General features: G+C 34.1%; 1 protein-coding gene across 1 annotated transcript in view; it reads right to left on the reverse strand.

Annotated features, from left to right (window-relative positions):
• The window catches only part of CFAP47 (cilia and flagella associated protein 47), a 259804-nt gene that overhangs the window by 214597 nt on the left and 27689 nt on the right, over positions 1-17518 (reverse strand). Inside the window, exons 22-26 of the mRNA XM_059840326.1 lie at positions 13962-14112; positions 10924-11024; positions 9698-9857; positions 4328-4520; positions 2758-2967 (exon numbers count right to left, since the gene is read on the reverse strand). Of these exons, the coding sequence (XP_059696309.1) occupies positions 2758-2967; positions 4328-4520; positions 9698-9857; positions 10924-11024; positions 13962-14112 (815 nt within the window). The remainder of the gene's footprint in view (positions 1-2757; positions 2968-4327; positions 4521-9697; positions 9858-10923; positions 11025-13961; positions 14113-17518) is intronic.

The raw sequence follows: 17518 nt of genomic DNA on the forward strand, positions 1-17518 counted from the left end.
AGGTAGATCTAGGGAGGAGGAAAGGGTGAAGGGAAGGTGTTTTTAAAGTTGTATTTCAGTTCTCATTATCTTGCTTTGATTATTTTAGTAATAAATTTAATAATATCTCTAATTTCAGTCTGTTTTGTCCATGAGGGTATTTGATGAGTGATCTCTCTTCTATTCTTATCTCAACTCATGAACCTTTTATTATATTTTCCCTCCTATTTCCAGCTGCAGAGGGGAGTGACAGAGAGGCTTGGGCAGGTACCTGACATCCAGCCAGGGTCAACCCTGTTGGAGTGTTTTTCTCCTCAATACTCCTGCTTTGAAATATGCCTAGAACTAGTTCTGCTTAGAAGTTAAGGCTTTTTTTCTAAGTAGCTGTAGAATACAATATTTTACCAACCTCTGAAAATCTTGATTTGCTTATTTTAATAAGAATATCCCAGAAAACAGAATAGAAGTTGAAGTTCAAAAGTTTAGTTCAAATAATTTTAAAGTACATAGTATCACTTTTAAAATGGAAATATAAAGAGAGGACACCTGAAAAATTAATACATCTTCAGCAACTGATACTGTGAGATTTCACGGCCTATTAAACAGTCCAGGAACTTTTTCAAGACCAGTTAGCTTTTATAGGTGTTATAAAAGGTTATAGCTTTCATTGTTTTATTATTAAAGATCAAGAAGACTCTCAAATCTTGACTTTCTAAAATACTCAAATTAACAAAGCAGTACAAATTCATTAGATACATAGTTTGAACCAAATTGTTCAAATGCTTGGATAATTGGTTGATCAGGTTTGAAGTCTGAACACATTGCACAGGGCTCCCATGGGGGCTGGCAGGAAGGAGGGGAAGATATGCAGAGAACAAGAAATTCCAGCTACATATTATCACACAGTGCAATCTCAAAGCACATAATTATACTAGCAGTGTTATCCAGACTTGGATTTATCATGGAATTATCATGGAGTTCATTAAAAGAAGAAGGAAATGGTCAGGACTACAGAACTGGGTGCTTACTCAGACTTCTCTAAGTGAAGGAAAGAATTATTTCTGGTTACAATAAAAATAATTTCATCTGAAAGCCAATACAAAGAATATTCCCACACTGACCAAAGACACACACATAATTATTTTATTTCTGATGCTGCGTTATTTCACACCGTTTTTCTAAGGTTTTATATCACCTGCTCTTAAAGCCACTCACAACTCAGCTGCCTGTAAGAAAATCCCAAATACATTAGTAAACTGCTGTTATGAATTCTGTCCTTTAACAGATACTTTAGCTCTACATTTTAAAACCTAGCAACAATTCTGAGATGATTTGACATTCCAGATCATGAATTTTTTCACCCTCATGACCAGGAATGGCTGTTAAGGTTACCTAAATGACTTTTATTTGCTATCTTTTTTTAAAAAACACATTCAGTTTGCCTTTAAATTGAGGGTCATAATCTTTATTTCCTTTTAATGGCAGATATAGAAAAAAATTTATTACTTAGGAGGAATTTTTATTTCTCTATAACACGGTTTGAGAAGCTGCTAGTGTATCATATAAAAAGTTATTAAAACTAAATATTGTGCCTGCTCAGAAGCTACATTTCAGACTGTGTCATAAGCTTAAATTATCCTTTTCTTGTAATTACAGCAAGCTTTAACACAGATTTATGAATCACACCCCACACAATACATTCTTTGCTGACAATCTATACAGAAAAATATGAAATATTAACCCAAAGAGCAGCAATAACCTAAAGATCCATAACCCTTGCATCAAAATAATATAAAATTTAGTTTTATATTTATTTAAAAGCCCATTTTAAGCTGCAGGGTGAAATTATTTTTCTCTCAAAATAGTTGCTTTAGTGAAAATACTAAATACAGGACTTTAATAGAAACAGTGCCCATCTTTCTTCCTCTTGCATTCACCCTCTCACCCCATTCCCTGACAGAGCTGAACAAGAGATGACTTACCAGTAGATACGAATGAGATCTTGAAACAAGACCTTAAGTTGGACACTTAGATGGATTTTACCTAAGAGACCTAAGCTGAATTTTTTTAGTCTTGAATGAAATTCAGTAGAAAAAAATAAATAAACCTCTTTCATTTTCTTTTTTTTTAAAGGATTTTTGTGGAAAACACAAAGATAGAAACTTCCACAGACACTGAAGGGTTTGATCTGCAGCCTTGGAAGAAGCTTGGATTGATGGAAAAATAAAGTACACAGACATTAAGTAGAAAAATCTTAAGCTTATGTTTCTATAGTTATAAGTAAAAGAGCCTTAAGTAAGAAAAAAACTGTATTAATAAGATGGTGAAGGGTTTATAATGTAGGGGTGTATTTGTATAGAGTAAGCTAAGAGTTTAGAAGCTATAATAGAAGCATATTTGTGAATGTGTAATAGCAGCCCATTGGATAAAAGTATCCACAGTGCAGCAGAATTAAGTAAAGGTGGTAGGTTGGAAAAGCAAAATAGACTTTGTGGCAACTGTCCATTGGAATAGAAAGTTCTATATTGTCTTGTAATGAAGCACTTGTGACTACTTTGAGCTATGGGTGACTGCTTGCTCCTTTGAAATCTCTGAGACTCATGTTTATGTGAGCAATAAATCATTCTTAGCCTGACTGCAGTCCCATTCCTTCATTAAAAGCAGCGATAATAATAGATTCTTGTGTTCCTTTACCCAACTCTTGTGAGTTCTGTGTCTTATATCCAACTTGGTCAGTCTGGAACCTTCCCCCAGGTGAATTTGAATTGCACACATTACCTGTTCTCTTCTTGATCGATGAATACCATTTCCCCTAAAAATGACATTGGCTTTGACGAGCTGAAGCTGATACGGCAGGTCAGTTCCTTAGCTGTGCCATCTGATAAAAGAACAATATTTTTTCCCTCTGGGAACTCCACAGAAAAAGGGCAATTCTTGGTACCTTCTGCAAGTTCAAGCTCAGGAAGTCTAACTTTAATTTGTGATTCCCTGTGTTAAAAAGAAATAGTAGATTTTTGTGGTCACAGGATTGCAGTAATCAACTTAATTCATAGATTCTCAAATTCACAAAACTCTTTCACAGTTGAATACAGAATAACAACTTTAGTTCTCAAGTGTAAATCAAATTAAACTAATTCAAAAAATAAAATTCTTTCATCATTTAGATGCTAGTTTGTTTTCTTTGTATGTATCTGAACATTTTATCCTGGCCCACAATATCTGAACATCCAAATGAAATTTCTACTTAACTGTGCTACAAAAGACATAAAGGTTTTTCTGAAACTTAAAGCTTTTACTAGTGTTCATGAAACTGCACTGTTGCACAATTAAGTTAAAAAGTTATAAAATAGAAATATTAAGGGTAAGTTTGTGAAGATGCTGAAGATACTTCAGTATCTAGTTATGTAGTTCCAGGTTTCAGCTCTGAAATAAGAACATCTGTCAGTCCAGACCCACGTGGAATCCCTTCAGTTCCAACCACCAAACTACTGACAACAGACAAATCACTTGATAAATCAGCACAACTCAAACAAGAAAAGACAATAATAATTTGAATGTAATTTAATTAATTTACAACAAAAGGAAATTTTTGCTGTAATTCTCGTATTGAAATGATCTCCTCACAAGGATAGCAAACAAATATTACTACTCTTTATTAATTACAAACAGCAAAGCTAAATCATAAAAACTTGAATAGTTACAATACTAGGTTATACTACATTATCTGAAAATTACAAAAAGTCTCTCTTTTAAATTCAAGTACTAGGATGAAGTGAGTGATCCACAGACAAATAAAAAATATATAAATTTCATATTGAAACAAGTGGCAAGATTAAAACATTTCGGCTCTCCTTTTCAATAAAACCTCACATGGAAAGAAGGAAAAAAAAACCACCAAGAACTACAACTCTACCAACTGTTCAGTTAGCTAAACCTCAAACCAGTTGAGTAGAAAAAATAAAATGACAGAAAGATTTCATGTTACCACAATGTGAAAAATTAGAAATAAGACTTATAACCTTAGTATCTGGCTAAACACAACAAAAAATCCTGGTAAGTCTCTTCTTTGAATTTTTTGCTATCCGTAGTAATTTTCTATTTCTGATATAAATTCCTAGAGTGAAGATATCAGAAGATAGACACTTCAAGAAGCAGGTATGTTTGAGGAAAAAACACGGGCTTGTTGAATATTCAAAAAATTAATTTTCTCTTAAATATACACATTCTTCTGCAGAGCATAAAATTAATACTAACATTCACAACCAAATATTATTCCACTTTTTCAGAAATGAATGAAACAAAGAATTATTCAGGATTTTTTTTAATAAATATACTTTGAGAATTTTACCTTATAAAATCCTGTGGAATGATTGTGACAACTGCTTCAGCTTCCACACCCAGAGGAACTGGCATCAGCATTAAAAAGGGGGGATGAAAATTTATTACTGGAGACCTCAGTGTGCCAGACAATGTTACTATGTATCGTGCTGTATCATCATTTATATGCAAGCTTATTTCAGATGTATATGTCCCAGGACAAGCTGTTGAAAAGGTTTAAAAATATATATATTACCACAAATACAGGAATGTAAAGGAGTTATAGTAAGAGGTTTGGGGTTGGAATTTTTGTTTGCTATTAACAAACAAATTGAATTTTTTTAAAATTTATTACTGCTTTCTTTCTCAAAATGTAGTTTAACATAACATAAATATTGTATGAGAAGAGTATTTATTAAGAAAGCCCAAAACACCTGACTTTAGCAAACCACAAATTCACATTTTTTTAACTTTTCAGAATTTTTCTAACTCAAATAAATGAGTTTATTGCATTAATATCCCATTATATATAATACCAATACAATTGCAGAATTTTATAAATTGCAGTCATACTTTGAATTACAGTCATTGACACAGTGAATGCTTATTTTATAAAGGAGTAACTACTGGAAGCATCTGACTGCCAGGACAAGGAAAAGTTGGTACCTTTTAAGAGTGCAATTACACCACTTCAAAGAGGCCTCCAAAACCTCCCGAGTGGCCAAGCAGCCTCACACAAGCCAGCAGGAGGTTCCACCCTCCACTCAGAGCATCTCCCATTTCACAGAATCATTCAGCTTGGAGAAAATCTTAAGGATCATCAAGTCCAACTGCAACACTAATATTGCCAAGTCCACCATAAAAAGGGAAGGGATGACCAAATATTCTTCTCCACGTGCTTTAGAGAGCACAGCTGGGCATGAGAACAGCAGGGAAAAAGATTTCCTTGTGTTCTGCCCCTTCTCAGGCACCTTGCTCCCTGCTGCAAGGCTGTTCTCTCTAGGATGGAATAACACTTTTTTTTTCACTGATACAGGGAACAAACTATTTCCTTCCACAGCTGTTAAACTATAAAAGTGACATTCCAAACCATGCAGTGCCATTTACCCAACCCTGTTATTCTAACCTGCTGAAGAGCTAGCAAAATCAGCAACTTTGAGGGCAAACTAATGAAAAATTCCCGGACTTAGAAATAAATCTGCAATAATGCATTGTAAAACAACCCAAAAAGTTTCATTGAATTTTTGAGAAAAAACACCATTTCTTTTGATTCCCCTCAATTAGATCAGTATGGAAACACCCTCACCTAATAATTAAGATAACCAAAAACAATGTTTGCATTTTATGCGTCTGCATGAACACATACATGTCACAGAACAAAATACACAACAGGGTCTTCTGAGATTTTCTCAGATAATTACTGCCACTGCCTGAGAAAGAGCTGTCACTGTTTACATACAAAAATGAGAAAATCTGTTGTTTTCAAAGTACTTTGTCTTTTTCCCTTCCTGTAAGAGCTAATTTCCTAATGGAGGTGACAATAGAAGAGCATCATGGATTCTGTTATGTCAACAGAACAAGACCTGTGGATCCCTTCATTTCAAACCAGCAAACATGAAAATACAAACTGAAAACCAGCTCTAAGGGGATCTGCTCTGTTTGCAACATCTGACTAATTCTATGTTAAATGTAAATCAGCTTTAGGAGACAATACTGCTGAGAAGGCTAAAAAGATTCTGCCTCTAGGTTTTGATACAACAGGAACACATCTTCCTCTGGCACTTTGCCCTTTCATGAAGGAAAGGTGAGAAAGCACCAGAAAAAAAGTCATGGATGGATGACTTTTTGGAGAAGAGCCAAACAGGGTATTTCTTACAAGTTTGTAAGAAAGGATGTTCTGTACAAGCTCCTCCCATGTACCACAACCAGGCTACAGCTGGGCTGTAACTAAACCATATTTCTGGTGTCCTCTCTTCATCCATGTGTATGACAAGGTGAAGTGAAAGGACATAACCAGTAAATACCATAGGGATGGAACACAATGAAGGAAGAAAAATACAGGAGCATATGTCAGTACCAAAGAATGTGCATTTTTCACTAACTCACATTTTAAAATATTTGTATTACCCATATGTCACAGACATATGAAAAAACCTATTGCTAGGATTTTTCTCCTGAGAAGCTGAGAGGTGTCAGAAACTAAATGTAAACAAAAATTATCTGCTGCTGTGGAATGCAACAGGTGCATCTTTGATTGGTCTCATGTGGTTGTTTTAAATTACTGGCCAATCACATTCCAGCTGTTTTGGACTGTCTGATCAGTCACAAGATTTTATTATCATTCCATTTCTTTCTATTCCTTGCTAGCCTTTTGATGAAATCCTTTATTCTATTCTTTAGTAAAGTTTTAATATATCATTTTCTTTGAATATAATATATATCATAAAATAATAAATCAGCCTTCTGAAACATGGAGTCAAGATTCTTATCTCTTCCCTCGTCCTGGGACCCCTGCGAACACCACCACACCCCCAAGTTTCAAAGTCAGACAATAGTAGTGTTAAGCTTTTCTCATACAAACTTTCCAGCTATACTTTCCATGCCAGAGAAACCCTGGCTCACCCAAAGAGCAGAACAGATCGTGCCTATCCTGCATCACTGATCATTCTCTGTGTAGATCACACATTTACTAACACCAAAATTCAGCATTGTATGTAAACCAATATATTATTGCTTATGTCACAAACAACAGGACAATGCAAACCACGATCATTCTAAACAGACACAAAGACAAATAAAACATTAATTCCGTCATTTATTAAGATTAGTTCATTAGTTTGAAATGCCTCGGACCAGTGATTTCAGGATATTTCATGTTAAATAAATTACATAGAATGTAATGAGAATTATGTCCTGAACTGACAGCTGAAGTCAAGAATTTATTCAACTCCTCACACCTTTCATGACTGCTGTCAATGCCTGGGCTGCTGTTACCATTCTGATATACCACCGTTAATTTCTAGCCCACCAGATGTGAATATTTTCCTTAGGGATATTCGATGGTGCTTAAAAATTTGTCAATCTAAATCTGCCAAGGGCTAACAAAATCTGTAGAATTAAATGGAAAACATTTCCTCTTCTCCAGATATATTAACTCTATAATATATTTTCAGAGTTTATGAGAAGACACCTTCTGTTGTTCTCACCCTCTTAAGTTTGTATTATATGGTTATGCAGTTCCTACATTTGTCTCCCAAAGCATATTTTTAGTTTAATTGCCCTGGACCTTATGATAATTCAAGTTTTATTTAATTTATATCCCTTCAACATTAATAGGTACCACTGAACAATTTGCTTATAGTGAAATACAGACTTCAAAGCAGAAAAGTCACAGACAGCTAGAACTTACAGGTATCCTACAAAAAAAATAGAAAAGAAAAAGAAAAACTTAAAAGTAAAATAACAGTTTCTTCACAGAATTTGTCAAAGATCACAGCTATTTAATATCTTGCTGTTGCAGAAAAAAAAATTTAAAAACAAAAGACCACACAATCAAAGTATCAAAGTTGTCGTTTGTGCCCAGTACACAATCATCACATCTTCCAGCACCTCTGAACTCCCAGTAAGGGAACCCAACTGCACAAGTTCCTTCTAACTTCCTTTGCTGCAGTTTTGTCATATCAAAGTTATGTCATATCAAAATTAGATAAAGTGAAAAATTTTTGTCATATCAAAATTAGAAAAAGTGAAAATTTTTTTTAGATTGTTAATGCATTATACTATAAAACAGCAGAAGAGGGTCATATTAATATGTCTTCAATTCTTGAAAATCTCTGGTTTTAGAATACTTTTTTAACAGGTAGCATGATTTTACTACCAACAAAACCTCTTTCATTTAATTAAACATTGCAGTTTATTATAGCATTTTGTACTCTATCATAACTGCTGCAGCACCTTTAAATAAAATACCCTATGCACACTCAAAGTTCATTTTACAATTTGTTCACCCCCCACATACTACAACTTTACAGCACCAGCCTATGAAAGTGATTAGCAGCCCATGTTCATTAACTAGGTCTCCTGTGTGGGTTTTGATGTATCTAATGCTCTCTTAGAAGAGAGAGTAATTATATGCACTGAAGGTACAGCATAAATAGGATATAAATCATGGGAAAATACTTAGAACATTGAATTAAGGGTAATTGATCTTTACAGTTATTTATGATTTTCTGTAAACAAAAGATATGGGAACACAGTAAAAATACAGATAACTTCAAATTACAGTAATTTATCAGTCATATTTATGTATATATACACATCTGAATTTACACATACAATTTATCCAGTAATTCAAAGTATTGGCTTTTATTTTTATGCTGTTCTCTGCTTCACAGCCTGCAACAAGAAACTCCAAGCAACATGTGCAATTAAACACTGCTCTTGCATATTCACAACATTTACAGATCCATACTTAATGCAGTTCTCTCAATTTATCATAAAGTCATGGCAAGAGCTATTTTTCTTTATTTATATTAAATTACTTCCAGTGCTTAATTGAGGTTAGAGATTTCAGTGCTATGAGGAAAAATAACAGCAACATCTTTCTTTAGGACAGGGATGCTCATTTGCTGACTCAGCATCAGAACCAACTGACACAACAACTTTTCTTCCCCTTGACAATGCAGCAGTCCCAAAAGTACTGCAATGAAACTGTCAACAGGATGGGGTTCTGTGGGCATCAGCTGAATTTGCTGGTGGGATTTAATAGCTCAAGTACTGTGTTACACACTATGAATCTTGTATATCACTGTCTACTCTAAACACTTGGTTGGGAAAAGTAGAATCTTAATTTTCCTATTCTTATATTTCTTTTCTGGAGTTATGTGGTTGATTATCATCTTCCCTTATTCTTAAAAGTTTTGTTAGAAATCTATTTTTCATATTTTTTCTTATGGACTGGTTGCCTGACAGTCTGCTCCAAAAACTACCACAGTAAGAATTTAAATCTTACTGAAGCAGGAAATTTCTATTCTTATCTAAATTATGGCAATTTAAAGTTTAACAGTATTCCAAGTACCTTAGAAAGCTTTACTACCTAAGTCAGCCAACCTAAATGCACCTGAAGTAGCAGCACTGAAAATGATACACCTATCCCAGATCTTGATGCTTTATGTGTGAAAAACCTGATGCTTTCTATGTGCAAAGCAGACTTTTCAAATAATGCAATTTCAAAGACAGTGATTCCATGCTTTTTGTTAGGTCTGCAGCTGTCTGATTTTCTCAGAACCAAAAAAAAAATTAGTTGATCAAAAGAAGTATTAGTATTGATTCATCCTAAAATCCCATTTAAACATCCCTATGCAAATGGCCAATCTAGAGAAGAATTCATAGAATTACTTACGAGGCCAGAAGGACACAGCAATACTGACTTCATCTCTGTGATGAAGATGTCCATGCTTCAAACTAAATCTGAAAATATCATCTTTTATATTTTTGTCTGCATCATCAAAATTAAATTTCCATATTACATCCTCAGTTGTGACACACTTCAGGACAAGGTTCTGTAAATATTTTCAGAAAAGGAGTGATGTTGAAAGAGGGAAAGAAGCAAACACTGTGATACTTTTCACATTGCTTTCTCCTAAGCATTCTTTGTGCAAACATACCAGAGGGAAAGCAGGAAGAACTCAGTTTATTATATCTGTGGGGTACAAAGGTGAGTATGCCTATCTGCACAGACTAGATGCTTTCCAGTCACTCACCACGTTCACAAAGAGAATACTTTCTTTCCAGAATGGAAAAAACTCATTTAAGTGAGGTAAATAGATCAAAGCATCACAGTGGGAGTGCTCAGACAAACAGAACCAGGACTTATTCCTGATAAAAATGAAACACAGTAAGCACTAAACACATGGCTCACATCTAGACTTACAGGTAGACATGCTGAAAATGGAAGAAGTTCAGAACAGATTTTCAAAACCCATTATTTCAATTCAGTAAGATGACAGTGGAAACAAAAAAAATAAAATTAAATTCCTTTATCTCAGAGTTACTGTCTCAGCTTTTGAAAATGCCTAGCTAGGAAAATGCCTTGACTTTGTACTACCATTGATTCCTGAATGTATTTGAAAAGGAATTTCAAGTGTTTTGATCATTGCCAAAAATATTTTTTTCTAATTTCTAACCAAAGCCCTCAGGTATTAAAGACAATAAATTATGTTATGATATTTATTTGCATTCATGCCTATTATCTGTGTTGCAAATATTAAATTTAGTATCCATTTCTCCCTATTAAGCCATAAGTCATGACAAGGAATTTTTTGGAAGAGTGTCAGTTGGCACAGTCACTACCATACAAGGCACTGGGACAGCAGTTTCACTGTTTGGCACATCATGGCACAAATCAGTTGCATCCTGGCCCCATCACTGTCTCATTTACTGGTATAGGCAGATGCAGAAAATCTTCAGAATTATACTAATTCATAGTTAATTTCTCATAGTGCCCACATTTTCATGTTGTCACAGTTAGTACAAGCCCAATTTTAAATTTTGGAAAAAAAATTATAGTGATTAAAAGACAAACATGAAACCAAAAACTGAACAAAATGTCAGTGAGAATGTCATTACCTGAGAATTCATACTCCTATCAGCAGTAGTGGAACGCATGTTACTTGAATGTTCTTCAAATTTAAATTCCATTGAGGAGAACTTCACGAGTGGTTGAAGTCCTATTAGAAAAAAAACAATTTAAAATGTTTACACAGCATCATTTGACAAATATTTTCTCAAAGTGCCTTCATAAAATCATAGTTTCTGTATACGTTTAGGGAAAATGTTTCTGCCCTTTTTGATGCTCCCATACTACATAAATGATTACTGTAATTTAAATTATTATGACTCTTTAGTCACATTAAATTATTTAAATTTTATAACTACCAGAGTTATAGCACCTCTCATTCATAGCACAAGAGCCACATGATCTTCCTTCTGCAAATGAATGCACATACATCTGTGATAGTAACCATCAGACAAGACTTGGAAGATTTTATATGAAACAGCATTTCTCCTAATTTCATAGAGCTTTAACAAAAAATCATCACAACACATGAATTTTAAAATGGGAGTTTAGAAAAACAGAGGTATGTGTTCCCACAGCCTCATCTTACTTCTTGGAAACAGCACTGGAAATGAACCTAGCCAGCACAAAAAATCCTTTTATTAAAACCTGTACGTGTGCTCCATTCCCAGTGTTGATCAGTTCTCTTCTCCCCCCAAAAAACCCAAAGAATTCCCTAATCCCATATATCACATTATGAAAACAACAATATTATCTGTATTTCTCTAAATCACAGGCACATAAACTCTACAAAGTAATATTGTTTCAAAGTAGGAACAGGATCTGCTGGAACCCTTCCACCAACACACAAAACTGTGTCACTTACAAAGTCCTCAGCTCTCTCACAAACTGCCTGTACCAGGAGAACACAGCACAGCTGAAACTCTATCCGGGAAAGGAGATTATCTACCCAACCAAAAAAATCTCTGACTTGGATTATTAAAATATATTTCAGCTCCCACAAGGCCATAACACTGATAGAACAGACTTCTCCTCTCTACCAGGCTTAGACAGACTTGTGTCTTTTCCAGTTGAGTCTTCTGTCCCAGTTTGTTTGAGATTTTTCTCTTTCAGTTCTTTCTTACATACACATAAACACTTTAGGAGGCAAAATTCCTATAAGTATTCAAGCAATAGACCTGCTTTCCTTCCCAAGTGCTGAAACAGTTTACAAACTTTGTTTAAAAAATAATATCAAAAAACAGGTTCTCGGTTGGATTGAAAACACATGGACTACACTGAAGTTAAAAGACAAGGCTGAATATCCCAAGATCAGGGTGATTCTTTTCTCAGGGTGAACAACCCCGAGTATAAACAGAAAATATAAGATTTTTATTTAAGTGCCAACCACACTGTTCCATGCAGTCTAAATCCCAGTCAACCACAACTATCCCAGGAAAATAAAAATTATAAAAGCAGAAAACTAATGTGCCATAAAACATCTAGCAGTGAGAATTATGCATATTTGCCAAATCAAGGCTTAGAACTTTCAAGATACATCTTACTCAGTTTTTAGCTTTTTACATGATAATCTGAAATTATTTATTAGCAGACATAATTTTTAAGTTGTCAGAATGTAATCAAATTATCAAGTTCTTCTTTTAACAGTAAAAATAAACTGGCTATTTGCTGCACCCATATGATTATCTGAAATACTGAGTAGTCAAGAAACTTATTTAGACTTCTCTGCCTCCTCCCAGACCATTAAGATTCCCAGTAAGAATTTAATTTCAGTACTCAAATTTTAACAGAATCCACACTTCAATTTTTCAACTGTTACTTAGACTTGAAAGTATTATATATTCACTTTTATATTATGCTACTTGTTGTAGGCAAATATATGTACTTTGAAGAAATTCTACATAGCAGAAATATAAATTTGTAATAAAATTTGGAAAAGACTGCCAACTATCCATGAAATTTAGTGATTGCATCTATTCCACAAAGAAAGGGAAAAGGGAATAAATATTTTCATTTCTCTTCACATCACTTAAATCACTTCTGCAGTGTTAATTTGTGAATTGGATTTATATTTTCACTTAGTGATGTGTTTCCTAATAATCTCATAGAGATATGTACATTCACCTTTATTCTATATGTTATCCAATTACATGTATTTTAGAAATATTTAATATGAATTTACTTTCATGACAATATCTAAAGAAGGTCTCTCAGATTTCTTTGATATTTTAAAAGATCTCAAAAGACTTAAGAGAAAAAACAAAGGCATAAAAATCAAATCTAGACAAATCCTAATAAATTTGAGTTGCCTTTACCCCACTTTACATATTTAACTGGCCGAGCCTTCTCAAGTTCTCCCAAGAGGTTTAAACATTACACAAACATCATTCTAGGAAGACACTCTGTACGTCACTCCCATCTCAAATAAAAATTGGTTATAAATTAAAAACTGAGATTAGGAAAGCCAGTGTATTCAAATATTCAAAACTTATAGATCTACATGACAGTAAGAATAAGACAGAAGACTAAAGAGAACCACAAATTATTTCTAAAATAAGCAGACAATAATTATATAAGATATCAATTTCTTTGCTGCAGGCAAATGGCCTGTAACTTTGGCTATTAACAACCTCTGACAAGCCAGATGGCATGGGGGTTATTCAGAGGCATTTTAAAGGAGTTTTAAATACAGATAGGGATCCTAGTTTTGACAGGAGAATTCTACAGAAGAGTATGACTGACATTCTACTTTTCTATGCTTTTCAGAGGAACTGCTGTAATCACTGGGATTTGCATGATGTAGTCTAGAAATACTAATAAATGGATAGACACAAAAAAGAGTTTTGGTAAACTATTTTCATATAAGGCAAATGGCTATACAAAAAATATTTTCTCCACATTGTGATTAGGTATAGAAAGTTCAGCTTCAAGCATATTTAAAAACACAAATCAAAACTGGAAAATTTTGCAAGTTTCCAAGAAATGAACAAATTATACAAATTCCAATTAAGTATCCATTCTCTGCAAAGCAAAAATATCACTCCAAATCTATGTATCCAGCAAGTGTTTCAAGGCCTAGTTCACCCACCATTAGCTCTGACTCTACAGATGGGCAGAGCTGGGATCTCCGGGGGTGGCAGAGTCACGGGGGCACCGCGCTTCAGAGGCGCGGCAGGAGCTGGAGGTGGGGAAGTGGCCCGAGGAACAGCAATTGGGAGAATGAATTCATATATTCCCACCTAAAGGGAAAGAAAATATTGTGGTCATTTTCCCAAAAGAATCACAGGTACCTCCTGAAGCATCTGAGTGGTTTGCTGTTTTGGCAGAATTATTGCAATTTTGGATAACAGGATTTTCATTTATCGGAACTCATAATCAGTTCTATAAGTAAGCAGTGCCCAGGAATTCTTTCCCCATTAAGGAAAAGCTCTATGACCAAAAGTATCAGGTTTATCAGCAGAGCTACAGACAAGGCTTCTGGTAAGGCACAGTGTCGTGTTCCACTCCTGCCACCCTCATGAGGGAAAAAAGATTGGAACCATAGCCCAAATGCAGAAGCTCATGTGAGCAAAGAGGGAAAACAAAGCTACATCAGTTATGGAAGCCTTTCTCAAAGGCTGAAGAGCAAAGGTCGACCATTACAGTACACCCAGCATAAACAAAATGGTCTCTGATATCAAAGGTGAAACATGAGCTAAAATTGAGAAACCTTGGGGAAATAAATAAGTCTTAAAACCTTTGTCATGAAATGCCACTGAATTCTAGGAGTCTAAATTCCAGTGATTTTGACCCTCATTTTATCTGTGCTATCACATTCCCAAGTGGGATTTCAAACTTAAGTTTTGTACAGAATCCTCTTTTTTTACAGACTGTGCATCAGAAAGGCCAAATTTATTTCAAAAAGCACTTTCAAAGAGATCTTGCCTCTTGCTCTGTCTTTCCAAGGACCAACACACTAAGGTAATATGTTCTCCAGACAAAAGGTATGGATAACCTTAATAAAGGTAATGAAAAAAAACCCAAAACTTCTGCACTAAAACCACTGTTAGAGTCCTTCAAATCCTGTTTTCACCTTGAAGGCGACAGAAATCTTAGAAAGGAATTAAACCTATAAAATCTTCATGCTGCTTAGAAAAAGCAGTAAAACCAGCTATATAAAGATGTTATGAATCGTTTAAAAGCTTTCAAAACCTGCAGAAAATAGTGCATCATTCTTCACTTTCACACCTGTGGTAGCAAGAAAAATATATAAATTATAGGAAAGAAAACCAAAAGTGTCCTAAGTCAGGACATGAGGCACATCCATCTGTAAGACTGAGAGGCAAGCACACAGCACTGGGAGTGTGTGGAGTTCCAGCAGGGTCTGTGACACACAGTTACACACTTCTGGAGAGTGAGGTGGGTGCTGAGCCTTGTGGAATGTTCTGTCTTTTTGTGCTCAGCTCACAAGGAAAGCATTGAATGAGGACAAGTTTTGCAGCAAGATTAGCACAGTCCCTTGCTTTATATTGACACTTCAAATCTAATCATGATTAGATTTTATAATATATAAAATCTAAATGTCTATAAAAATTGACATTTAATATTTTTAGTAACTAAAACTCAAAATATGTCAAAAAGATTGACTAAAAATCTCCTGCTTTGAATTATATACTCTTCTATTTTTAGTATCTCAAGCCACCCACATAAAACACTTCATCAAGTTACATCTTCAAAATATGTTCTTGTAAAAAAGCTAATTTTGTTTAAGGTTGGTGAGATTAAAATGTTTAGTCTATTATAGATTTCATGACAGCACAGGCTGTGCAAAGGAGTGCAGTCTAGCACAGCAATTGCTCTTCATCAATGCTGGTATGTTTAGGCCAGACAGCAAAAAATGAAATCCCTTTTTCCCTCTCCCAAAGCAGCAAATCAAAACCTGCTTTTCATCCCAACTAACAGGAAAATTTGGTTTTTTCTTACTATACAACAAAGGGGTTATTTTCTAAGAACTGGCAAACATAAGCAAATATGTGAAAGACTCAATTCATTACATGAAGGTCATGATGTTCACTGAAACCCTACTTTTGCTAATGAAGTACAAATTCAAGGCCAACATAACTCATAGAAATGTATTTATATAATTGAGAACAAAACACAGATCTTTTATTTTATTCATACATTAACTGCACATTATGTAAACTACATTACAAATGAAAAATCCTTTTAAAATTCTATGTAAGTAGAAATCAGATTATAATACATACATGTATTGCTGAAACAGAATTAAAAATTCATTTCAGTTATTAGAACTTCCCTTTGCAAGTAGAATCATTAGGTTTATTTCTATAAATATTAAAAAAACCCTTTATGATTAATTTTTCATTTTTCAAACTCCATAATAGAAAATTCCCTCTTTTTCAAGATTACATACTTTACAAAATAATTGTAATACTTAAAAAAATAAATCCTCAGGCTATTACTGGAATTATCATTGCTTTTTAGATAATTTATGAATACTTTATAGTTACTTATCTATCGAGATATTTTCTGGAAGCTGCATTTAATTTCACACACTAGAGAACATGGGAAGGGCAGGACGGAAGCAGCCTAGAGAGAGCTCTTTCACAAACACTCCTGTTTGTTAATATCATCATAAAAAACATTTTTCCTGGCCTCATGTACACTGATTATGCATGTTAGTTGGAAAGAAGGAATCATCAACAAAGTCAGTGTTAGAACCAAAATGCTTCAAAAGCTTTAAAAAGGAAGGCAAGACAAAGGAGCTTTTTGTTATGTGATCACATGGAACACCTCCATGGGATGCCAGAAAAAGGATGCTGGTCAGGCTGTCATCAGAAGTTAGCTCTTCAAATAAAAATAACATTCTTGGAAATTTTTATTCAGATGGCTTCTTAAATACTTTCTTTTTTTTTCTTTACTAGAATTAATAAACAAATAGAAGCTGTTGGTCATAAGAAATCTTTGAGATTAAGAAATCTCTGCTACCAAAATCATTTCAATTTATGAAATAGTTTTGATATGAACAGTTTGGTAGCTCTGAGCTCAACACTGGGGATCCAACACGGCTGAACGGCTTCCTTCCTTGGTCCTAAATACCTGGTAAAAGACAAGAAACAAAAGGGAGGAAAGCCACTTCATCAAACATTATAAGTAAAATAGTATTTTATATAAAATTCATGGATCAAAAATAAACTGAAGCACAGCTGTCAGGTGGCAATCTGAGAGCAGAAAAAAAAAGTATTGTTATTTTCAAAAACCACTTTCAAAGCAGTTACTTCATCTCCATCTTTACTAAGTATTCCAAGGCAATAGTATATCTTAAAAAGAATAAAGTCTGTTTCTCTAATTATTATTCTAATAGAGCATGTATTCTCAAGGTTGAATAAAAATTTTGCTTATTTAGAAATCATATAGCTTGTTTAGCACAAAGAATATGTGACATCTCTCTAAAATTAGTGTTTTATTTCAGAGTACAACTTCCCAGGGAATTGCACATAAATCAATAAGCTAATTTATTACTTAGAATTACATTAAAACATCTGTAAAAGATAATAATACTCTTGTATTTATCATATAATACCATGCAGATTGTTCAAGTATCTTGAAGCATTTGTGAAAAGGTTGACCTTTAAATATTCTTTA

The sequence above is a fragment of the Haemorhous mexicanus genome, chromosome 2, assembly GCF_027477595.1.
Source record: "Haemorhous mexicanus isolate bHaeMex1 chromosome 2, bHaeMex1.pri, whole genome shotgun sequence".
Classification (NCBI taxonomy): Eukaryota; Metazoa; Chordata; class Aves; order Passeriformes; family Fringillidae; genus Haemorhous; species Haemorhous mexicanus.